General features: G+C 42.3%; 1 protein-coding gene across 3 annotated transcripts in view; it reads left to right on the top strand.

The window, feature by feature from the left end:
* The first annotated feature begins 236 nt into the window (after window positions 1-236).
* MAPK7 (mitogen-activated protein kinase 7) overlaps window positions 237-25,606 on the top strand; it is a 70,473-nt gene continuing 45,103 nt past the window's right edge. The window contains exons 1-4 of one of the 3 annotated variants that reach the window (XM_086931973.1): window positions 237-333; window positions 4,646-4,858; window positions 10,910-11,075; window positions 17,684-18,924. In XM_086931973.1, coding sequence (XP_086788099.1) covers window positions 4,651-4,858; window positions 10,910-11,075; window positions 17,684-18,924 — 1,615 coding nt within the window. In that variant the 5' untranslated portion in view covers window positions 237-333; window positions 4,646-4,650. Of the gene's footprint in view, window positions 334-4,645; window positions 4,859-10,909; window positions 11,076-11,488; window positions 11,748-11,838; window positions 11,974-17,683; window positions 18,925-25,606 lie in introns of those variants that run through there. The other 2 variants (XM_086931974.1, XM_086931975.1) reach the window with 2 other exon arrangements.

The following is a 25,606-nucleotide window of genomic DNA, read 5'->3' on the forward strand; positions in this document are numbered from 1 at the left end:
CCAACTGTCTAGGCTGCACCCGCCGACTATTTGAAGTAGGATGGCTCTGACACAGAGATGTGCGGAATCCGCAGCCAATCGGCAGTTTGAATTTCTCTGCGGCGTATTAGGATTGGCTAAGGTGTCCCCAATGCTCCAACCCCATGCCACCTTACACATATGCTGCACCTCCGAGTCCAAGACGACGAACAATGTTTTGTGGCCTATGATTGGTTGTTATGCGAGCCGGAACTACTAACATTGGGAATTAATGACGTCCACGGAAAGGTTAAACAACGGGAGACAGGCATTAGACTGAAATCACGGATTAGACTGAAATCACGGATGGTCCTTGTAAGTAGCAGACAATTAACCTATTTTAAGCAAAATAATTGGAAAACAGTGCAGATGTCTACCTCATTGGAAGTATTATTCAGCACTTCACATTCACGTAATCATTCGCTCAATGTTATGAATTATAACTACCCATTCGGTCCGCCCTTTAAATAATTAAAAATACCATCTCTCTTTTGGATCGGAGAGTTGGTATAACTAGGAGCTGGGATCACGAGTGATGGACGTTGGGTGTGGCGCTTAAGACTCAAAGGAGAGGATGACATTCCTAGCTAGACTCTTTGCGCCTTAAATGTACTATACGGACGCCCATGACATTTATTCTTTTAGGGGTTTTATGCACTTTGTGGTAATAATACTGGATTCATTTAAACCTAGGTTTCCTGGAAGTGCGAGATGTACACTTTAAGGTGTTACCCCTTCTCCATCAGTCAGTGCTATTCCCATATTTTAACCCATTGATCTCGCAATCCATTTAGGTCATATTTAGTCTGGGCTTTAATAAAATATTTATAGAACAAAAATATTTCCTTTAAGTGGTCATGCAATTTGGGATCTAAAAGTCCACCCTTCCATCTGGTCCCTACTTATGCCACTATCTCCCATATAATGGAAATTGCTGTGCAGGGAGCTCATATTCGCAAAGTCCTGAAAATCTCTTATCTTATAGTTCTGGAACAGCTTCCCGAGTGTTACCATTCTCCTCCTCTCACAGTCATGCAGACCACCCAGTTATGCTTGTGTGGAAGCACTAATCTAGCAGTTATTGGAAGCTCACATGCGCATGGCAGCTGTTTATATGTCCTCTGGGCCACGCATACTGGAGCGTGCTGACAGCCCCTCAGAGTAAACGTTAATTTCTCAAAATGGGTTAAGTGTCAAATTCAGTATTGTTTCTCCTGAGGGGACATCCATCTTTCCGATATCTATAGTACCTCAACGTATATATCTCCACTGTGCTGCCAATTTCAGATGCGCAGCAAGATAGTCATTGAGCACTCCATCAGAGGGTATGTGTATACTAGCTCTCTCCCCCATGTGCTGTTAAACCCCCTCAAATACCTACCTCCTGCTCCACCCGCGCTGTCTTGCTCCTCACATCTCTCAGATTGTCTGTACAAGCACCGCAACCGGGATCTTATTTTTGGCTGAAGAGCAGACTTGAAGGGTTGTTTTTTCCCCTACATTACTCATATTGCACCAAAGCACAAGATTTGGCACACAAAGGTTCAATTTGCTGAACAAAAGGCAGTTTGCTGCACTCCCTCGGTTGGCGTCTGAAGCAGAAGGTATAGTTAGCATGATGCTTCTCCTTCTACTGTAGAAGACCAAATGGCTGAATCCTGGTAAAAGTAAATTAGGCCTTGGTAGGCATTTTCCTGTAAGTTCTGACATTTCCTTATTCTTTTTAAAATATGTTCAGAGTTACCTTAGTGAAAAGTATTTGAAAATAAACCATCATATTTGTAAAGATTGAAAATATTTAATTCAGTGTACAGTTTTAAGATACAGGCCTCGGAATCTACCCGCTCACTTGCTATGGCAAGTTAGATTTTATCAGGGCGAGCTATTTTTAGTGTGTACTGGCCCGGTCTGATTAGTGAGCTGGTGCTGGCAAAGAAAAGGTGTTCTGTTCATTCAGAAGGTGGATGAGCAATAAAGATGCCTTTAATTCTTTTTGTTATCTTGTCACATTTTCTGTGCGTTCAAAGACGGAGGTCAAATGTAAGCTTATGTCTTCTTACAAATTGCTGGTTATTTTATCCTGAAGACTAGTTTTTACTTTTTTTTTATCTCTGGCTGTAATGTTAGAGGATTTTGTAAAATGAACTGTCTGGCAATGAAGCGGGGCACCCGGTATTTAAATATTTTACAAATGAAGGAAAGTGTTTTTTTTGCAGTTCTGAAGTGAGATGGAAACAAATATTTTGATAAGATCTAAACAAATTAGAACACGTTATTTGATGATGTGCAAATGATAAATATTTGCTGAAACCCGATTTCCACACATTATTGTTTGTACCCTATGTAGTTTTACCAGTAAAACTGCAAGTCATTGGGAAAGTTTGTGGCCATTTCAATGGAAAATCTCTGTAAATGACAGTACGCTATCACTTCATGCTTTAGTAATATATTTCTTAAAAGTGAGAGTTTTTAATATGAACTGAGATATTTTCAAGCCTTTAACCTGACGACAATGTATTAGTGAACTGAGTCGAGTCAGGGGCCATGTGTACCCTACTTAATATGTGGGCTAGTATTTTTATTATGCATGGAGTAAAAGTTTAGTTTATCGAAATCAAAATTTAGTTTTTGTAGAGCAGACATGCTGACCTACCATATTTGAAGGGGCTTTCTTATGTGATCATTAAGAAAAAGGGGATTCAGAGAAATACATTTTTTGTCTTGGATTGCACAATTTGAGGCACGTATATGGGTCAAGCACATTACAGGTAGGTCGAGTAGACTACTCAAGTCACTAGACCAGCAGATCTTGCAAAATTCTTCAGATCTTTCGAGGCCTGGGTTATGACTTGCCTTTCCATCAGTATTTTGGAATGTTGTTTTCTTTTAGTTTTTTTGAAACAATTCATTATAGACAAATGCTGGCAAAGCCAACAGCTTGGTACTCGCATTGTAACATTGAGACCTGTTGGTTTTGCAAATGCTTGGCCCCTTTTTCTGTTATGTCTGATTTCTGGTGAACGTCATGACATTTATTTATTTATTTAGAGAATGCCCACCTTATATTTATAAGCACTTCTAGAGCGCAAACCTAACTGTAAAGCAATAGAGCACTGTGGAATATGAAATAGAAATAAAACTTGATTTTGGAAGATAAGGTCTTTCATCATCTAATGTCTCTCAGATGATTAAGTAGATGTTACTTATGGATGCAGACTAAGGACAGCTGCATGCAATCTTTTGGCTCTACAGGCATTAGCTGTATTGGGCAGAATGGGTCCATACTCACCTACACTTTGATTCCGCAACCTGGATGTTCTGGAGGCTGCTGCTGTGTTCCAATTGGCACAGCCTTGTTTGGGAACCAGTTCAGTTGTCTGTCTCCTGCAAACAGCAGATACAGACAACCACTTGCAGTGTAAATGCTGCCAACTGTCAAGTGTATTTAGTATTGCGAGCTAGATAAAAACAAATACAAGACAACATCAATACATTATCGGCAAATAATGCATTGATTTTCCAACAATTAAAAGTGGACTGCCTTATAAAATGATTTCCCTGAAACATTACTGCAGAAGGCTTTTTAAACTAGGGTAACTATAGCCAGCCTTAAAAAAGCTCATTGTTCTGCTAGCAATATCTGGTCATGGAAAGTTCAAAAACAGCAACATTTCTTGCTAATAATATATCAAAGTCTTGATTCCGGTTACGTCTAAGAATAATAGTAAAATGTTAGAAATCCAATAAAAGAAAGGGAAAAAACGATCAGAATCGCATCCCTGATACCACTGCTTCTTGGCAAGAAGGTGTTCTCCAAAAAGAGATTGGCAACCGATCTGAGGGGACGAAAGTTCAACGGAGCATTCCTCTTAGGCACTGAATCTCTTACCGACTGAGACATGCATGCTTGCATGCAGTCTGGCTGAGTAAACACACTGTACAACATTGAATCATATTGGCATTACGTATACATATGCCGCCAACGCTTCAGCCATCTTCACACTGTCTCTTTGGGCAATGAGCATGTTGGCAAAGCTAATACCCCTGTCCTTAATTTTAACTGACCGTTTTTGAAGTACTAGATGACCTTTAAAACAAGGTCAACTCTCTATTCGATGTCAGTTTTCCATTCAGCTGATATTTTAATTATCCCTGATTTTTTTTTAAAACTTTTTTTATTAATTTTGTACTACAACAGTACAAGTCATGATGGTGTCTATCCAGATAACACATTATTACTCAAAAGTAAATGTCCAGATTTGATGTTAATTTTAAATAATGTTGTTTGACCTGTTTGTGGTCTGAGTTTTCACTTATCATTGAAATGAAACTAAGGGCAACCGTGTGATTTCCTAATGTAATCTATACAAGGAGAGCATTTTCTTGCAGGTATTAAACAAATGAATGGATAGACTGGAATAACTATAAAGAGGCCAGTGGTTAACGTTGTGTGCTTGCACCTTAGCACATGACTGACCCCCGGAGAATCACTGATAGGCAGCCCTGTCTTTTGATCTAGAAAAGAGGGTGTATTGTACTATTTTTTATAAACATGTCCATTTTTATGAACTCTTTCAAACTGTATTAAGACCCTTTTGATTATGTTTGCATTTTTTTTCTCACGCAGGAATCATGGCAGAGCCGAGTAAGGGTGAGGACGAGGAGGAGGGGGGTGGTGGGGATCAGGCCCACCGTTCCTCTACCGTGGCCAAGAACCTGGCCCTGCTCAAGGCTCGTTCCTTTGACATAACTTTCGATGTCGGGGATGAGTATGAAATCATCGAGACTATAGGCACCGGAGCCTACGGTGTAGTGTCTTCCGCCCGGCGTAGATCAACAGGTGAGGAGATGGAGACATCCTTTGTGCACACACAGTGGCGGCTGGTTACATTTGAAAGTGGTGAGGCGTAACATTGTCGTACTGCTCTGCGGCGAGCGAGCAAGCTCGTACAACCTAAGGGGGGTTTGAGGGGGTTCTCACCATGAGTTGATACAGCTACTTAACAGAAGAAATAACCCCAAGAGCATTACCCGTCCACACTGCTAATGTTCTGATTAACACACTGCTTGTAAAGTAGATTACTGCAACAATCTAATATTCCACCCAATATACTGTTTCTCAGCACAAGAAAATTTTGAATGTTGCTACATATGCACTGTTCAAATTGCACCGCTAATCACCAAGCACTGCACAATAAAACGAGGGAGGCTGACTCTAATACACAAAGTGCACAGGACATACCCTTATTTCCTCACAATATTAAATGGTGTGAGTTTCTTCACCTAAATTGGATGTGCTTCCACCCTACCTGTGCGCCTCGAGGCGCTGAATTAGCTGCCAGTAAGACAGACCACCCACACCTCAAGGACAACCCTCCCAGGCCCCTTGTGCAGCGTGTTCCTTTTGTAATGTGTGTCCCGGCTGGGTTAAGAAGTGACGTAGCGAAGCTGAAGTCAGTAAAGAAACACGTTTAATAGGCAAAGTGCCCAGGACACTGGCTCCCTGTGCCCACTCCTCAACAAAAGACATTACCGTCAAAGACAACCTGCGTCCAGCAAAAATCAGTTTAAACCAAAATGCACTATTCCACGAAGTGTAACAGCTATATCCATGCAGACTAACACGCCATCTACATGCCATGTTGCTTTTAGAAAGAAGCAACATTTTTGGGAGATTTGAAAATGAAAAAATAGTTAGGCAATTCCGCCATTGTTATTCATGGAAATAAAACACATACCCTATAATACTGAAACAATGAATGTAAAATGCATTGGAATTTTTCTAGCCAAGTTTGCTCCGGTTTCTGAATCTGCGCATTTGTCTATGTGAAGTGACACAATTAATATAGCATTACATAAGAGGACATCAATGCGACACGTCAGAATGCATACGTTATAGCTGATCTTATAGGGCAACAAAGCACATCATGAATGATTTCTCACCACGTTTTTAAAATCTGCAATATAAGTTATGCTGCCAACTATAAACTACACAGCTCGATGGAGCATGGATATTACTGTCGGCTATTGTACAGTTTATGTTCAATTATTATCTCTCATGTCAGCTGCATTTATACCTTCTACTGATGATCACATGTTATTGCAGGTAAAATAGAAGAAACACAGAGATGGCGAATATAATCAGAGTCTGAACAGACAATGTAGCCGCAAAATCTCTGAGAAGGTTACGGGTTAATTCAGATAATACATCTGTTTCAGCCAACTCAGACGCCAGTCTTAATGGCTTCAATCTGATGTGAAAAAGCAGCGTTACTTCGCCTGGCACAATTTAATGAGCAAAACAAGCTAAACTCTTGCATGACCGATCATTATACCAACCACTCTGAGGACGTAAAAAGTAGGAGCAAGTACAAAATGTTTAAGGCAACGAACGGGTTGAAAGCAGGAGATGTTGGGGGGAAAAACAGATGGAAAATATGAAAGATGACGGACTACCCCATTCCACAATGCATAATCCACCACAGTAAACATAATAACAGTACCCCACGTCCCTGCTGCTGCTGCAGAACTGGTCTGGACAAGTAGGGATGCCTGGGGTAGACCTTGCAATTGTTTAAATTTCTTGCTAGTATTTGTGACCGGAATGCTGTGTCATCAACTCTGTTTTCACGAGTGTTGTGACTGAAGGACAACTAACCCTGCTGAAAAAGTATTACTAAATCAGCCACATTGTTTATTTACATTCCTGTGGCGTAAAAATGGAAACATTTGTATGTGGAGGAACTGAATAAAGTGGAAGAGCACATTCTCACTTGTCAAGTAAATGCCAAAAAACGGCTAATATTTTACTTCCATTGTTTTCGAACGTGACTAAGGTAGGAATGTAACATGTCCAGACACATGTCTCTCCTCCACACCCTTAGTGCGATCTAATATGATGTCTCTTTCTCAACCTTCTCGCGCTCCTCTGTTCAGCTCCCTTCATTTTCTGAAGCCTGCATTCGCTCTCTCCCTTTAACTCTCGCTTTGCTCGTACACACACTCTCTCTCTTTGCTCTCACTCTCTCTGCTTCTCTTTCTTTCTCTCTCTCTTGCTCCTCCCTCTCACACGCCCTCACCTCGGCATCCCTTACTATCTGCCCTTCAGACTCATAGCCGACATGCCGCTGCCACATTCGAGGGTTTCTTGGAAGGCAGTGCCGGGCGTTCAGCTGCTCTGTGGTGCAGGAGGGAGGTCTTGCTGCCTGCCTCAGTGACAGGTGTAGTGTCAGACTGCCCTGTATAGACAGCAGGCACCCCGTGCTTTCATCCACACCACTCCACCCCTCATGCATGCGCCTCTTCGGATACTCCTGCATCAGTGACGCCACCGCCTACCTTGCTGCACTAGTTGCAGGGATTAACTTTTACATCCCGGGCTCCCTCTTATTTATTTATTTATTTAAGGTTTTTATAGAGCGTGTAGTCACCCATGAGTATCCCAGCGCTATACCTCGTAATCCTGATGGGAGGGGGTGCGGAAAAATAAGAAGGGTTTATGGAAAGAGGAGGGTTTTGAGCGATTTCCTAAAACGGAGGAGATTCGGTTCTGTTCTTAGTTTCAGAGGGAGCGCGTTCCATTGCTTCGCTGTGTGAACCGAAAACCGGCGACCTCCTGAACGGGTTTTCACCCTGGGTACCACAATGAGGTTTTCATGGTCCGATCGGAGCGCTCTAGTAGGTCTATAGGGGGTGATACAGTTTTTGAGAATTGGTGGGCCTTCGTTGTGGAGCACTTTGTGAGCCAGGCAGAGGGCCTTGAATACCACTCTTTCCCTGATCGGTAGCCAGTGCAGTTTTTTCAATGCGGGTTTTGCAGATGTTCTGGCCGGGGTGTTCGTGAGCATCCGGGCAGCGGCATTCTGGATTTTCTGTAGTGTCTGGAGGGTGGTTTCAGGGGCTCCCAAATAAATGGCGTTACTGTAGTCCAGCCTGGACACAATCAGGCCTTGGATCAACTGTTTCCGGGAATTGAAAGGGAGTAGGGGAAGCACCTTCCTACATGATCTTAACAGGCCGAAACAAACGCCGGCCGTCTTCCTTGCCTGCGTTCTGAAGGTAAGATCTTTCTCTAACCATATTCCCAAACTCTTGACCTCTGTCTTGTGGGCAGGAGGTTCACCAAGACAGGCGGGCCAGATGTTCGGGGGTAGATCTAGCGTTTTTTGACCTAGGAGCAGAATCTCTGTTTTTGACCCATTTAATTTCAGGGCTGAGTCGTTCATCCATTGCTGTATATTGGAGAGACAGTCATGAAGGTTGGAGGGCTCTTGCTTGGGGTGAGATAGAGTTACCACCAGCTGTGTATCGTCAGCATAGCTGATGATAGTGACTCCGAATGGGGAGACCCTCTCCTCCAGTGGGGCCATGTACACGTTAAATAACGTGGGGCTCAGTGACGAGCCCTGTGGCACACCACACCGGAGGGGGATGGCAGGGGAGCGGCTGTCACCTTCCCAGACTTGGAAGGAGCGCTGGCAGAGAAAGGATGAAAGCCATTTCAGAGCCTTGTCTTTCACTCCGATGTTTTCCAGGCGTTGGGTTAAGACCTGGTGGCTGACAGTATCGAAGGCCGCACTCAGGTCCAGGAGGACCACTGCCACTGATCCTCCTGTATCGAGAATGTCTCTGGCCTTCTCCACTGCTGCAAGGAGAGCGTGTCAGTGCCTTGACTTGGTCGGAAGCCCGTCTGGGAGTTCTTGAGGAGATGGTTGGTTTCCAGGAACTGTGACAGTTTTTTATTTACAAGTTTCTCAGTGACCTTACCAATCCAAGGAAGGAGAGAGATGGGTCTATAGTTTGATAGATCCTCAGGGTCTAGTGAAGGTTTTTTAAGAAGTCCTTTAACGACCGCTTCCTTCCAGCTAGGAGGGACTTCACCTTGGGTTAATGAGGTGTTGATCTCTCACCCATCAGGACACTCTCTTTTCACGGAGGGCGCCCTCCATTCTAGCACGCCCGGCCTCCCATAGGCTTTTGCGCGCTCCACTACTCTGATACCAGTTGTGCTAAGGTCATAACTTACTATTTTCACACTGCACGCTTTCCACTCATGAGAACTCTCATTTCAGCGCCATAAATTATAATGGGACTACAACATCCACATTAGAGACCCTCCACCAAAAATACTCCTTTATCCACTCGTGCAAGCTGTGGTCTGAACAGCTGCAGAACACGGTGTAAGCGCTAGGTGTCTCGTCGTTGTGACTTGAGCACTATACAAATACCAAATGACATTAACATTACCATTGAGAGCCGTTGCCCCCCAGCTATGTAGCACCCTTTATTCCTCCCTCATTTCTGGCGCATTTTATAGACCTTTCCCTGCCTGGAACTGGCGGCAATAAAACAAACTCAGGTATTTCTGAAATATCTAACCCATTTCCAAATCTGGGAGTGAGTCCCAACATCTGCGCACACATTAGGAAATACGTGTTTTCCTCAGATAAACTTTGCACTGCTTGCACTGATGACCGTGCAGTACAAGGCCCTGGCTGGATGTCAGATTCTTGTTGCTATGTCTGGTGTCTCGAGGCCCCGCAGATTTTGACGCATATCTGTGCTGCCCGACTTTTGGTAAATCATGGCCTTAGTACATCGAGTGACACCCCTTTCCCGGATGAAGATGTGGAATATATGTGCATGAGGGCTGGTACATGTGGTGACCGGGTGGGGGGTGATGCAGGCGCGAGACCTTTCGAGTACTCGGTCATATCGCCTCACTGAAAGCTCTAATCAGACGGTGCAGAGCAGGTTTCCAATGGAGGGAATGTATGTTTATCAATATCTACTACCGAAACTTCAATTTGTCATAGGAAAAACAAAACTTAAACTACAAGTACCAGATTGCAAAGTGACGTCTAACTGGGTGACTTAGGCGGTTGGGAAAGGTGGTGGGGGTGGGGGATAGGGAAGGCATTTCATTTAATGATTACATATAAATAAACTTACTAGGCATCTCCTGCTCCGGTCCCGCGTATCATCACCCACAAGACGTCAGTGGAATTAACTTCTCCCTGCTCTTTTGTTTGAAGTGGACTGGCAAATCAGAAGACTGGGGGCGGCTACTAGGCTGTATCCTGGCATAGGACAGGGCATAGGGCGACTCTACGTCACCGCCCGAGCAGGATCCTATCCTCAGACTCCTCCACTACACTAGGCATGCGCAGCATACTTAATGTAATGCCAATGGAGTGGGGAGCTGAAAAACAAAAGCGCCCTTCTCGCAGATGTACAGTCGGAGTCCAGTTCTGGACTCCTGCTGCTCTCATCTGCGTGCGCTGTGCGTCTGTTGACTCATGCGCACTTTCACTCGTGAAGCTGCTGCCAGCACAGGTCGGAAATGTAAACAGGCGATAGTCTGCTTGCATTCTTGCTTTACTGTTCTATTCAGTGAGCAGTTTCTCTTTGTGATTGCTTAGTGGGGCGCTGCCCAGCTGCCACTATGGACCAGCCGCCGCTGATACACCCAAGCTCTTGAGGCTCCAGACAGTAAAACAGCTTCTCAGGTTGCGCGGACCGTACAGACTCTGTACCCGTCAATCTAGCTTTTATTCAGTTTACACATCTCCCAATGGCTTGTTCCATACACACAAGGGCTGTCAATCCTGTCACATAGATTTTACACAATCTTACCTGAATCAGCAGAACTGTCCCTTTACAATATGCAAATCATACAGACGTGGATCTCAGCCAGCTGTCAGTCATGTTACATAGTTTTCATAACGTCAAGCCTCAAGACAGCTGAGCTTTTGGGCTGTGTAAAATATAGTTAGCAAGTGATACACAGGTCCTATAGGTCCAAGAAAGTAGCACCTCCTGTTTTTCACTGACTAAATATGTTCTCCTAATGAATGCTGTGTATTTGTGTTTCCTCTTCCCCACACCTCAGGCCAGCAAGTTGCTATAAAGAAGATCCCAAATGCTTTTGATGTGGTGACAAATGCCAAACGCACTCTGCGGGAGCTGAAGATTCTCAAGCACTTCAAACATGACAACATCATTGCAATTAAAGACATCCTGAAACCATCAGTGCCCTATGCAGACTTTAAATCCGTGTAAGTCATAATGGTGGGCCATGGAAGCTTACTTGAACTTGTGAGTCAGGCGAGAGACTGTCACTGAAGGATTGTGGGATGGTGGGCGAATGTCGGTAGAACCGACTGAGAAGGGAGGTGAGGAAACCATGGAAGAATGCTTCCAGGTCAGTGGAGAGGAGATGGAATGTGAAGAAACTGGGGGGATTCTGACTATGAAAGAACGCAGGCGAAAGACTGACTGTATTAAATTACGAATGGCTAAGAGAGATGTTCTGATAGAACAAAAGGAAAAGACAAATTAGACTACGTTAAAATACTGCAGTCTGGCTGTGAACCTATTGTGTTCAGTGATACCACGTGTGAATAATAGGGATCGATGAGCTGCGAGGCAACAATGGAAGGGGACTTTCTATGAAGGAATGCTGGGATTTGATGAAATGTTTGCAGAGCACATGATGGGTGGAATAAAGCGCTGCGAGGGAATGGGATTGAGAGACTGACACTAGCTGTGGCCGATGGATCCATAGGCAGTGGTGGAGGGAAGCTAAACTTTGAAGGAACACTGAGGAGGCACTGCATGTGAGGACAAGATGTGGAGAGACTGGCCATTCAAGAACAGTGAGGAAAGACAGGCCTGCTAGTGGGACGCAGCTGAGAAACCTCTGGGGACTCAAATTATGAGAAAGTGAGGTGAGAATGACAAAAGAGGGCTCAAGGGAAGAGACAAGCTGAAAAGAATGAGAGAAATCTATGCCTCTGAGAGAACAAAGGAAGACTACACACGAGTAAACTATATTGACGTGAGGGAAATATAAGAAATCCAGGGACAAATGTGAGAGAATTGAAAGCTGACACTGTGTGTGGGAACAATGTCGACATAAGTGAATAATGCTGAGAGATGTGCTGTGTGGGAATGGTAAGTACAGGTGGACTCTGTAGAATCCCGGGTCTGGAATGATACAAAATATCTACTTGTGCTTCAAAAATCTACGCTTACTTTAAAAAAAAAAAAAAAAACTCTTGTCCCTTATTGGTGCCATGCAGTGAGGTGACAAATTATAACTCGATTCACAGTCTATTTGATAATAACCTCTCTTATTACTCCAGGCCTCGTATAATAGTAGGGTTTGGATTCTTTTAAGGCATTCAGGAGCATATTTGTTCATGTGAAAATGGAATTCACAAATATTTGGTAGGAATGCAATTTCCAGGAGTATTCTGAAAGAAAAAGTAATGTCTTAAATATGCATCAATGCGAGGGCATATACCCGTGGGTGTTATTTTCTGTCTTTCTTTAGGAATTGGGTACCTGATTTATTTTTATGTTGCTCATAATAATTTTACAATGATTCTTCATTGTGAAACTTAAAACAATATAATAATTGTGTGTATGTATGTATGTCAAAACAAAACCCTTTCAGGCATAGAGTGACACATAAATTATGCAAAAAAGAAGGAGAGAACTCTGGGTAGTTCTCAAGTTTAGGTGGAAAGCAGCTCCTGTTAAAGTTTTTAAGCATAGGATTAGCACAGTGCTATCCACGCTGAGATAGAAAATGTCAAAGTCTTTTGCCATTTATACAGCCAAGTCTTTAAGCATAGGACTAGAACAGTGCTGTCCTTGCCGAGCTGTAAAATGACAAAAGGCATTTATCACTCCAGGCACAATATTACAACTTTGAATTGGTAAAATACCAACTCAAGCCAGCCTGAAATGAGTAGAGTTTCGAGGGAAAATGCCAGCAAGGGATTTTTTTAGAAGTGCAAATTATGCAGTGTGACACAGTCTATATTATTGAGACTTGGCAACTGAATGAATCAGATACTGCTCTTATTGTGTTATTATCTGTTTCAGGACTCTATAGAAACTACCACACTAGCCCCATAGAGGTCGAACAGTTGAGATAATTATCAACACTTAATGTGGTATTATTCACCAAATGAATTTTGAGAAAACGATGTAAAGCAACACGGACAAATATGTTTTTCAAAGAAAAATTATTATTTATATTTTTTGCATTCAAATGTAAGGGTACATAGTCAAAACTAATTGCATGTAAATCTTAGGTACGTGGAAAAGACAAAACAATCCATTGGTACATAAGAAACAATCCAGTCTAGAACAAATATGTATAAAATGGACTTCTTTTAGAAATAAAATAGAAAGTCAAAAATAGAATGAAGACTTGGACTGGTATGTCGACGTTTCGGTCTCACAGGTAATATCCAAAGACCATCATCAGGACAGTGAATTTTAATGCAATGCGGATGACCCTTATAGTGAAATAAAGGAAAAAGCTATGAATGATGAAGGCTGCAGTTCAACCTGATGGAGAGTGTTCAATGTCAAAAATTCATAGCCTTGAAGGACCGCCAAATCTTGCCTGTAGTTATATTCAAACAGGTAATGTCCTTGTAGTCAATCTCAAGGTTCAAATGTTTTCATGAAAAACGGCGTAGCGTACGCGTGGGATCCTCAGCATCAGATCGAAACTGAGTGGTATAGCTTTGTCCAGGCACAAGGGAGCACCCAGTATTAAGTCAAAACAAAACCCTTTCAGGCATAGAGTGACGCATAAATTATGCAAAAAAGGAGAGAACTCTGGGTAGTTCTCAAGTTTAGGTGGAAAGCAGCTCCTGTTAGAGCACTCTCAACACCAGCGACACTCTAAATCTGCTCACCTCAAATGTCTGTTTTTCTATCAAAGTTTTTAAGCATAGGATTAGCACAGTGCTATCCACGCCGAGATAGAAAATGACAAAGTCTTTTGCCATTTATACAGCCAAGTCTTTAAGCATTGGAGTAGTACAGTGCTGTCCTTGCCGAGCTGTAAAATGACAAAAGGCATTTATGACTCCAGGCACAATATTACAGCTTTGAATTGGTAAACTACCAACTCAAGCCAGCCTGAAATGAGTAAAAGCAACCCCTGACACAGTGTTTCGCTCTAATTAGAGCTCTTCAGAGACGTATAGCTTTGTCCAGACACAAGGGAGCACCCTGTATTAAGTCAAAACAAAACCCTTTCAGGCATAGAGTGACGCATAAACTATGCAAAAAAGAAGGAGAGAACTCTGGGTAGTTCTCAAGTTTAGGTGGAAAGCAGCTCCTGTTAGAGCACTCTCAACACCAGCGACACTCTAAATCTGCTCACCTCAAAAAACTGGTTTTCTATCAAAGTCTTTAAGCATAGGATTAGCACAGTGCCATCCACGCAGAGATAGAAAAGGACAAAGTCTTTTGCCATTTCTATATTAAACAGTGTCACATTGAATTTATATGCCACGCCCTCCGATGGGCTTCCTGGAACTCGTAGTTCTGCATTAACAGTTATTGTAATGTTTTTACCGGCCTGTCCAAGGTCGGGGAACCGCACTGCCACTAATAACAAGTGGACTCCTGCTTTGAGATACACGAGAAACGAGGCAGAGTTCAGGTATGAATTTCAACTTGCTGGCAACACGGAGGGAGGCTCATTGGAGCTACGAACAAAACAATAACTGTCAATGCAGAACTACAAGTCCCAGGAAGCCCATCAGAGGGCGTGACCTATAAATTCCATGTGACACTGTTTAATTGAACTGCATCAATATGCCCGTGATCAAGGGGAAGGATCCCCGAAACGCGCAGGACGCAAGATTATCCACAAGTGTATGCTGATGTATTGACAATAAAGGGACCTGCAAAATGTTGTGAGACCCGCCTGTTCTGGTGTGCGGTTTAGTTTGTTGGACAAACGTGAGCGTGAATATTACCGGCCTATCCAAGTTCGGGGAACCGCACTGCCACTAATAACAAGTGGACTGCTGCTTTGAGATACACGAGAAGCAAGGCAGAATTCAGGTATGAATTTCAACTTACTGGCAACACGGAGGGAGGCTCATTGGAGCTACGAACATTACAATAACTGTTAATGCAGAACTACAAGTCCCAGGAAGCCCATCAGAGGGCGTGACATATAAATTCCATGTGACACTGTTTAATTGAACTGCATCAGTATGCCTGTGATCAAGGGGAAGGATCCCAGAAACGCGTAGGGCGCAAGATTATCCACAAGTGTATGCTGATGTATTGGCAATAAAGGGACCGGCAAGATGTTGTGAGACCCACCTGTTCTTGTGAGCGGTTCCGTTTGTTGGTCAAACAGGAGCATGAATATATATATATATATATATATATATATATATCAAACATGTTTTACTAAATGGTGCTTCCAATGTGTTTATTTATTTGTCTACATTTTTTTTCCCAAGCAAACCATCATCATTCACGCTTCTCCAAGTATAAACGTGTATTCTGGTAGCATTCAGGAGCATTCTTTCTAGGTTCAAATTTTTACATTTTGTAAACATGCATGTACAGTTTTATATTGAAACTATTGTAGTAATGCAAGCTGCATTTCCTTAGAGTTCTCACCATAACAGTCAAGGCTTTCCATTACTGAATCCTATATACAAGTTTGTCTAACATATGCACATAGATATAATAGTTGCCTGAGTGTCAGTCCATCTCTTTTACAAATCTGGACTGCAATACTGTAAACAAGAAGCAGGAGGGATAGTGCTGCAGGGTGGGGTTTTGGAATGGGGGTGCAAAGGGTTTGTGTGTGTTTTATTCTTACCTAAAATTCAAAGATCTTGAAACAATAATGTTAGACAATGGAATCTAAACTTAAAAAGAGATTCATTGTGAAGATTACCAGTATTTAATTACCCTCTGAAAATAAAAGTTGTGACAAAGTGGTACAGAGTGAGGTAAGCTGAAGGTATAAGATTGTGGCCAACAAGGGGCAGTCTGTTAGTCTCAGAGCACGTTTCTGTGGAGCTGGCATAGAGTATCAGATAGCTGGGGAAAGAGTTCCTGGTAGATGTCTGGGGTAGCCTGGCAAAATGACAAATTTATGTATTGTAACTAAGGGTCCCAGTTTTCTTTCTTTACTGATTTTTACAGATAAATACAGACCGAAAACCATTTATTTTGCTGCCTATGATTATTTTAAACTGTAGATAAAAATGGAAATTGGATTACTTTGTGAGAAATTAGTAAGGGAGTTAAAAAGGGAGAGAATGTATCCAATGAGGCCTAAATGGCCATCAATGAGCACAAGCATGATACTAAAATGTGGATATTTTCCCGCAAGATTATTGATTCATGATATATTTGTATTCATAGCATAGTAACCTGCCAGGCATTTCAATATGAGTCTACATTTAATGGTTCAATAGACATGGAAAGATACTAGTTTCAGCTTCCTTTTTTAACAAAATCCAAAATAAATATGGCTAAACATAGATAAAATTTGCCCAAATAAATATGGATAAATACTGACGGAAATGCAAAAAAATATATCATGAAACTGGGATTGCTAATGCTAATATCTTTGACTGAGGTCTTTATCGATGTCTGCCGCCTAGGTCTTCCGTTGTATCCCTTGCTTGACATGATAGAATCCCGTTGCCAAAATTTGTGAATAGCCTTCCTTTGCTGGTGAAAGGCCAAGAGTTGCCTAAATTGGCGCTTTGGGTAACAGATCTCTCATTGTGTGGTAACCTTCAATGTATTTAAGCACCATGCCAGAACAATGAGCATATTCTGAACAAAGAAGTGAATAATGGAATGGAGGCCATGATGGGAGAAACAACAGAATCTGGTTGAGTCTTACCTTTTATAGCTGTAGAAAGAAGGGCGCTCCAATACTTTCCTGGTCAAATGCTGGCCACACAACCGAGAAATGGGAACTTTCTATTTTTGTTGAGTTAGTCAAATTAATTACATAAAATGAAACCAAGGCACTCCTGTAGGCAAAGTTCTAGTTCATTGCAAAACTTGTTGTAAGTTCCATGTTCAGTTTATGCTGAAGTGTAGTGGCGATTATATTTTCCTATCTGAGTTAAAATATGAAAACATATTTAACAGGCCATTAGTTATTCCTCCTGTCCCGGGGGGATCTGCATGCTGAAAGTTTGGGACTTATGCTGTTTGATTAGAACGTTGTATGCATAGTTGTGAAACTGCAAAACGTTTCTAAGCAAACAAAAACAGGTTTTCAGTGGAGCAGAAGCTTAACTAATGCTACACAGTATCTATCGCCCCTGTGCAACACATTTGAAGAGCAGCTGGGTAAAAGGCATGACCCTTGCAAAATACCACAGGTGATGGCTTTAACACTAGAAATAAAGGTGCCAAACCTCACATGCCTTCTCGTAGTTATCTGTGAACAAATCTACTTCAGAGCAGTTTCTGAGATGTGAGCTATTAAGCAAAGGCAAGCCTGCAGTAGGTTCTGATGAAGAAAGCCTAGGATAAATCTCAAAAGGTACTTCAACAACTAGAAGGAAATTATAAGCGCTTTCGGGGCACCTTCATTGGCAGCACATCCCACAGTGAAAGCTTCCCCATAGTCTGTTGACTGCTAAGTGCTGGAATGGCAAGTCCAAGCATGAATGGCAAGAATGAATGAAAGGCATGAATGAAAGAATAGTGCTAAGTATCTGTCACAAAGTGTAAATGTGAAAGTAGAAAGGAAAGCATGAACAGCCCAGTTGTATAGTAGATTAATGATTTGTTAGCCAGGAATAGTAGAGTATCTTGGTCCTGACTCCACTTCTGTTGTCTTTGTCTATAGCTACGTGGTTCTGGATCTCATGGAGAGTGACCTGCACCAGATTATTCACTCCTCGCAGCCACTGACACTTGAGCATGTGCGCTACTTCCTGTACCAGCTCCTACGAGGCCTCAAGTACATCCACTCAGCCAATGTCATTCATCGTGATTTGAAACCCAGTAACCTGCTGATCAATGAAAATTGTGAGTTGAAAGTGGGCGACTTCGGCATGGCCCGAGGCTTGTGCACCAAGCCCGATGAGTACAAGTACTTCATGACTGAGTATGTGGCTACACGCTGGTACCGTGCTCCTGAGCTAATGCTGTCGCTGCACGAGTATACACAGGCTATTGACATGTGGTCCGTAGGCTGCATTTTTGCTGAGATGCTGGGCCGGAAGCAGCTATTCCCTGGCAAGAACTACATCCATCAGTTGCAGCTGATAATGACTGTACTGGGTACCCCATCCAGCCAGGTCATCCGCGCCATCGGTGCAGACCGGGTAAGGGCGTACATTCAAAGCCTGCCTGTGCGGCAGCCCGTCCCACTAGAGAGCCTGTATCCAGGAGGAGACCGGAAGGCTCTAGACCTAATGCAGAAGATGCTGCGCTTTGATCCCCGAGAGCGAATTTCTGTGCTTGAGGCCCTGCGTCACCCATTCCTATCCAAATACCATGACCCAGATGACGAGCCCAACTGTGTACCTGCCTTTGATTTTGACTTCGACAAGCAAGTGTTGACCAAAGAGCAGATTAAGGAGTCCATTGTGAATGAGATCAATGACTTCCATGACAAAAGGGAGGGAATTCGTCGGCAGATCAGCTTCAAGCCGTCTCTGAGGCCAGCGGGAACTGATGTCATTGCTTACGAAGAGCTTGCCAGTGATAGTGTAATACTGGGACATTTCACTCCAGGTGATGGAGTCGCCCTTTCCCGGGACCCGACCACTGTCCTGGCCGTTGGTTTGGCATCCGTCTCTTGCTGCGATGAGGACATGCCAAGTGCTAGTTCGGTGGGTGATCGGATGGATTTTGCCTTAAACTCTCCAACAGCCCAAACCCAGAATGAGATCATTGACCTAACTGCAGGTGTTGATAGCGATACCTGCGAGTCAAACGAAGATGCTGGGAAGAAGCTGGCAGATGCTCCTGTTAAGGCTGAGGTAGAAGTCGCACCCAAGAGGGAAGGTGCCATCTCAAATGATACAAAGGAGGCTCTTATTGACCTGTTGCGGAAATCTGCCATGAGAAACAGGAACAAAGGTAAGTTGCTGAAATGTGGATTACTAATGCAGTGTCTACCTTTCCCTTGTGTATAGGTTCAGCAGGGGCATAGATTGGATTCAAAAGAAAGAATGATTAGTTGAATACAGGACAGAAACATTGATGACTGATTATTTAAGGAGCCTGTACCCTTGAAAGTTATCGATCTGCCAGAACTTCTGAATATTTGTACTGATGATTCCATAGTCGCCAAATGAAAACTATCTATTGTGCTATAAACTAATGATGCCATCGTCCTTGCACAGTTACCTGAGAGCTGCAGCACTTGGTATGTGCCACAGAATCTGTCTTCGGTGACTTAGGCAACCCAATCAACAAATCCAGTACCAAGATTATAGTTTGTGGCACAGTTAGCAAAGCTGTGAATATGAAAAAAAAATTACATTTCAAATTCTCTAGGCTTACATTTTCGTCCTGGACAGATAGGAACTCTATCCTAGCTGCCTGGAAAATAGCTGATGCAGTGTCTGCAGGGATTTTAACGTTTGCAAACAATCCAGAGGATATTGGCCATCAAATCCCTGAAATTTCAACATTTGAACTTGACTTGAACCGTGTGTGTTGGGTAAAGGTGAAGGGCTTGTTTCCTGAAGCTCATTCGCTTGCCATACAATTAGAGGTAGTTATGGAAAATGCTCCTTTGAATCCCATGTCGAGCCAATCAGCTTTGTTTGAAGCAAGCTGTGTGATGGGTCCAAACAAACTTGCTTGCTAAAGAGTAGCCAAACAAAATCTTGCTGCAAAGAAGAGTATTCCATTTCTTACACTTTTATTGATGAGTGCTGGCAAGATTTTTTCTCACTAAAAAAACAGTGCCTTGAAGTTCCTAATCACAAAACTGGCAGAGGCAATAAATCTCCCAAGTGCTGTATCTGTCTATGATCATCCGAAGATAATGTGTTTTCTGCTATCCACCTATTCCAAGATGTGATGAGTTAAACCACTTTTGTTCTGAAATGGGCTTTTCACCTGGAATATGACCTGCAGAAAATCTCTGATTGACCTAAGTTACAGTCTCTTCTCCATTGTCCTCCGCCAACTATTTCCTCTCTCTTAGGTTCTGCCCATTTTAGCTTACTTTGAACACAACACCACAGTTCAGTACAAAAAAGATTGAGACTCAAATTGTCAGTCTGATCACTGAGAAGGTATCTTATGTTTTCTTCTTGAATTTCTATGGAAAGTGTGACTCCTCCCAGTAGTCGAGGTGTCACCCTGAACAGGATGGTTCTCCTGGATGATAACCAGTGTTTCCTTCAGAGGGTCCCCGTTATGATGAAAAGGCCACCTAGGCCAAAAGATCTCTCTGACAATCATGGAGTTCATGATTGAAGAAGAAAATTATTGCAGACCTGAATAGTCAGACATCTCACTCCTCCTGACACCATGGAAGAGGAAAGTGCCAGACAAAACATCCAAAGGAAAATCAACTTTGAGGACCAAATATCAGGGACAAAATTGGTAGCAATGTTGAGATGAATGTGATGAGAAATAAGGTAATAAATGCTTTGCAACGCATCCATCACATGTAAATGCCTCTTTATATATGATTCAAGCAGGAATTAACATCATAGGAAAAGACCCAATTTCATCTTGAATTGGGAACCACAGGCAGAGATCCCTGAAAAAAACACAATCTTGGAAATAGCAATTCATAAACGTTATCTAAACTCCGTTCCTACTACTCCATATCTGCTTAACACATGAAGAAGCCCAAGTTTAAAATCTTTGCCCAGAACAGGACTCTACAGTCTTGTTATTGCCCCACTCCTCTTATATCCACTGGTTGAGTGACCTCAAACCCCAGTGTGATCCAGATTGCGAACATACCTAGACACGCTCCGTGAGCAGCTTTCTGCAACAAGCTGCCTTCTTGTATGCTACTCAAACCATCTTCTTGATACTCCGTTTCTGAAAAGCTCTTCTCATGAAGCTTGCCAGTGCTCTTTCCAGTCAGAAAGATTAATAACTGCTCTACTGTAAATTTGTAATTTATTTACTATTTACATGAACGCCAAGTAATGACATTTACTGACTTATTTCCACGTGGTATGCTTAAAATCCTAATGGCAAAAAAGTATTTTAACATCCTGATGCAGAAGCAAATGTATACGCAGGTGACACTGAAGAAATCTTCCATGAGGAGAAAGAAGAAGGGTTAAGAATAAGCTCAACAGCATGATGAACCGATAACACATCCTGATGCCATGGAAGGCTTGTTTTCTTCCATCTCCTTTTGTTTCTCTGCTGTCAAGCCTTCCGATTTCCCACACTCTGCCGCACCCACCTCAATATTCGTTGCTTTCCACTTAGTTCCTTACCTTACCTTCTTTTTTGAAGATCTCTTTATGTACTTTTTACTTTTTTGTCTACCGACAAACTAGTTGTGTAAAAAGTCATCAGTGGATGCCATATCATTGAATGTGTGAGCTGCCATTACATGCCATGCAACAGAAGAGATGTAACAAGCAGAAAAGAAAGTGTGTGGTCACTGTACAGTGTAAGTCATCATCTGTAGTGTTGGATCCTGTTCTAAAGGGATCATCTGGAGCATTAAGGCCTTGCCTGAAAAATTGCTGAGTAGTGATTCCGATGCGCTCATCTGGGGTATTTTTTAAGTGCCGGTAGTTCCATTTGTATCATTGTGTCAATTGTTTGTTGGCTTGCATGGAGTTTTGATGATTCTTTCAACAGAGTTAACCTCTGAGCTATTTTGTCTAGTTCTCCAAGCCTCAAATGATGCCTACTGTCCAACTTTCACTATGCTGTGTAAATCGCAACTTTTGAGCAAAAAAACAAGAGATTTACCCTTGTCACAGAGCACTGCCATTGAGTGTATCCAGCGACAGGAGCTCTGCATCCGGTGCAGCCGGTAATTTGGATTCAGCTGTTACAGCTCACAAAAAAAAGAAGACTGCCACTCACATTAGGGTCACCAGATTAAGATGAGATCCACTCACATGACTCAAACTGTAGTCTAAACATAATTGGGGAAATGACAAAAACCCTGGAGTACTCTACAGCGAGAAGACCCATTGGCCACTTGTCGTCATGAAACCGACCCCCCCCCCCCCCTCCCTCAATCCACCCATCAAGGTCCCAACTCGCAACGTAGATGACATCTCAACAAGGAGGAATAAGAATTAATGTAAAATATTGTATTCTTTAAAAGGAGCAATTTAACCCTTTTCAAAAACACTGCTTCCTACACTCTACTGCCCTTGCTGGACTAAATTTCTTTAGTTCGGATGAGCTTACTAAAATCCAGACTAAGACATAACATTAGAAGATGTCAGTTTGATTAAAGTTCATTCAAAATATATATTTTTTGGTGTTGCCTACAGACAGCTCTTAGCTGTGTGGTGCCGACGACCTATTGTGGCCAATACCAATACTTACAGCGGGCTTTGGGCCAGCCCATTGTTTTCCATTGGGTAATTTTCTTGATAGTCTCATTTGCTTGCTTCTTATTTGATGGCTTTCCTTCATCTTGTATGGGTTTTACTCCCCTGAAGCATAGTTTATTTACCATACTTTTGATCGGTTGTCGTGTATACGTCAATGGTCCACTTCAGGTAACTGCTTTTTGTTTTTGTCTTTCAGCATGGACATGTTTTATTGCTCTCTCACCCAAGTGTTGCTTCTTCCGCAAAAGCCCCTGCCCCCCTTCCCACAGCCTGGTGTTCTTGTTGTTTCTCCCCACTACTCTCCTGGGTCATCTGTAAAAGCACAGCAACAGGTATATTTTTACGGGGGTTAGATCTAAGAGCGGACTTCATTGAGAAGGGTTTGTTTTCATCTCCTGTGTTATACATGTTGCATTAAATCCCAGGCCTGGGCATGCAAATTCAGCATCCGCATTTATAGCTCAGGGGAGGGGTGGGCTTCAGCACTTACTTCTGTAAAAGAGATGCTTACCCTCTGTATGCCTCTAGATCTGCTGCCTAGGCTGCTGCAGATAACTATATGGTAAAAAGCAATGGGGTGACCATGTGTCCCTCAGAACCTGGGTATGTATATAACAACCAACAGTGGTTAAGGGTAAGGTAATTGCTTTTAAGGTCAAGAAGTCTTAATCATGTGAGAACAATCTGAATGGATATTCTAAATGATTTTGGCAGCAAGGTCCATTTTTACTTGTTCTATAGATCATATATTCTTATATGGCTGTCAGTTTAAAAAAATCATCAAATGACATGAGTAACATAAAATTGAGTGGTTAGAGTGACAAGGTTACATAATTGGATAAGGGTCATTTGTACATAAGTGATATGACAACAAACAAATATGCACACAATATACAAAGGGTAATAATGGCGTCCGTCCAATTCTGTTATAAATAAAGTGTCTCCGGTACAAGCAAGGAAGGCTTAATAAGTCTTGGGACCAGAAGACCTAATGGACTTGCACCAGTAAGTACGTCAACGTTTCAACCCGGATGTGTGCGCAATTAGGTAAGCGTCATGGCGGGTCTTCTGGACAAGCGGACAACAGAAAAGACAACTACTTTCAAACGAGATACCCAATTTGGGGAAGTTGATTAATTCCAAACATGCAGTTTTTTCCAGGGTGCCTCCAGTGACTGAGTGTATTGGCCTGGGGCTCGGAAATCGTGGTGCATGAACATGCCATACTTGCAGTTAGGAGAGAGAACACCTAGAAGGTTATAATCTTGGTTGAATGATTCAACAACTGGAGATGCAGAACATCGGGTTGGGAAAGGGACTTTTCATTTAAGGCTGCCCTTCGCGAGTATCCAGCAATGTGTAGTCTTCGTTAGATTTCTTTCAATTTCAGTTTGTGACAAGCTGCTGTCTTTCTTGGAACTATATGGCCAGTTTTAATTCAGAGTTTTGTGGAATGTAAATTAGGCCTCTAAAACATTTTCTTGTCACTTTTCCACATTAATGGCCTTAGTAGCTGCTGTTTTCTTTTCGGTACCTGCAATTAGTCCTCTTAGTTAGTTTTAAGTTTGATCGCATGTGACAGGCTTTTGAGGGCTTACCTGAGACAGCAGATCCGCTGTCGCTTGCGAGTAACTTGTAAAAAGGGCTTAGATCCCACCCGTTACTTACCATTTCTTACCATTAGTTGGCTTCGATATCTTTCTAATTTCCTTGCTTTTCATTGGTCAGTGCCTTCAGCTTCCACTTTCTCGCCCAATATTGTCCTTTCCATGGAACACGAATCCAGTACAGCTTCCTGCTAGTGTACTTCCACTGGCCGTACGCTTCTGTACTTAATTTTTTTTTTCTTTTCACTGGTAGTGTAGAAGCCTAAATATAATAAATCACAAAGCCATCAGATCATGCACCTAGATAAAGGTTTATTTCCGTGACACAGAGACAGTTGACCACCAGAAATTTGGAGATAAGAGTTCCCAAAAATAGAAGTTATGCGACACTCTAGATCTGCTCACCTCAAAAGTCTGTTTTTCTATCAAAGTCTTTAAGCATAGGATTAGCACGGTGCTTTCCACACCGAGATAGAAAAGGAAAAAGTATTTTGCCATTTCTACAGCAAAGTCTTTAAGCATAGGACTAGCACAGTGCTGTCCTTGCCGAGCTGTAAAATGACAAAAGCCATTTATCCCTCCAGGCACAGTATTACAGCTTTGAATTGGTAAAATAACAACTCAAGCCAACCTGAAATTAGTAAAAGCAACCCCTGAGACAGTGTTTCGCTCTAATTAGAGCTCTTCAGAGAGGTATAGCTTTGTCCTGACACAAGGGAGCACCCAGTATAAGTCAAAACAAAACCCTTTCAGGCATAGAGTGACGCATAGATTATGCAAAAAAGGAGAGAACTCTGGGTTGTTCTCCAGTTTAGGTGGAAAGCTGCTCCTGTTGGAGCACTCTCAACACCAGCGACACTCTAGATCTGCTCACCTCGAATGTCTGTTTTTCTATCAGTCTTTAAGCATAGGATTAGCACGGTGCTTTCCACGCAGAGATAGAAAAGGACAAAGTCTATTGCCATTTCTACAGCAAATAAAGCTGTAATACTGTGCCTGGAGTGATAAATGGCTTTTGTCATTTTACAGCTTGGCAAGGACAGCACTGTGCTAGTCCTATGCTTAAAGACTTCCTCGATTCTGTTGAAGAAATCACCGCACTCACGGGAGGCGCTCCACCAAACTTTATTCGTCAGTCTAGAAAACAAACGTTTCGGCGTAAAGCCTTCCTCTGTGTTTACGATACATTCAGAGTAGCATGTAAATAAAGCATTGGTTCAGGTGCATAGAAACAAAGAAGGGACCATTGTCCATTAGCTTGTGTGGATGCCATTTTGTAGTAACATACAGAAATCAGGTTACACATTGAAACCTATTGTTCATTCGTATAAATCCGATTTCTGCACATATTTTCTAGGCAAAATTCCTTGAAACAATCCAGATGATTAATTACAAATCAAAAATCATATTGGCCACATATAGGCATCGTGTTTCAACTTATGCAGTATAGTGACTATATCTCGCCGTGGATCCACTGGTATCCCTTCTAATTATTCCGAATTCATGCACCACTGACTCATTGTTGTATAATGCATCATCAAAAAACCTCATAATGGACATGCTATAAAATTATTATTATTATTTATATAATTTTTTACAATTCAAAAGAACAAAAATAATCACAATCCTATTACATAGTTCAATAAG

Source organism: Lissotriton vulgaris, chromosome 7 (assembly GCF_964263255.1).
Source record: "Lissotriton vulgaris chromosome 7, aLisVul1.2, whole genome shotgun sequence".
Lineage (NCBI taxonomy): Eukaryota > Metazoa > Chordata > Amphibia > Caudata > Salamandridae > Lissotriton > Lissotriton vulgaris.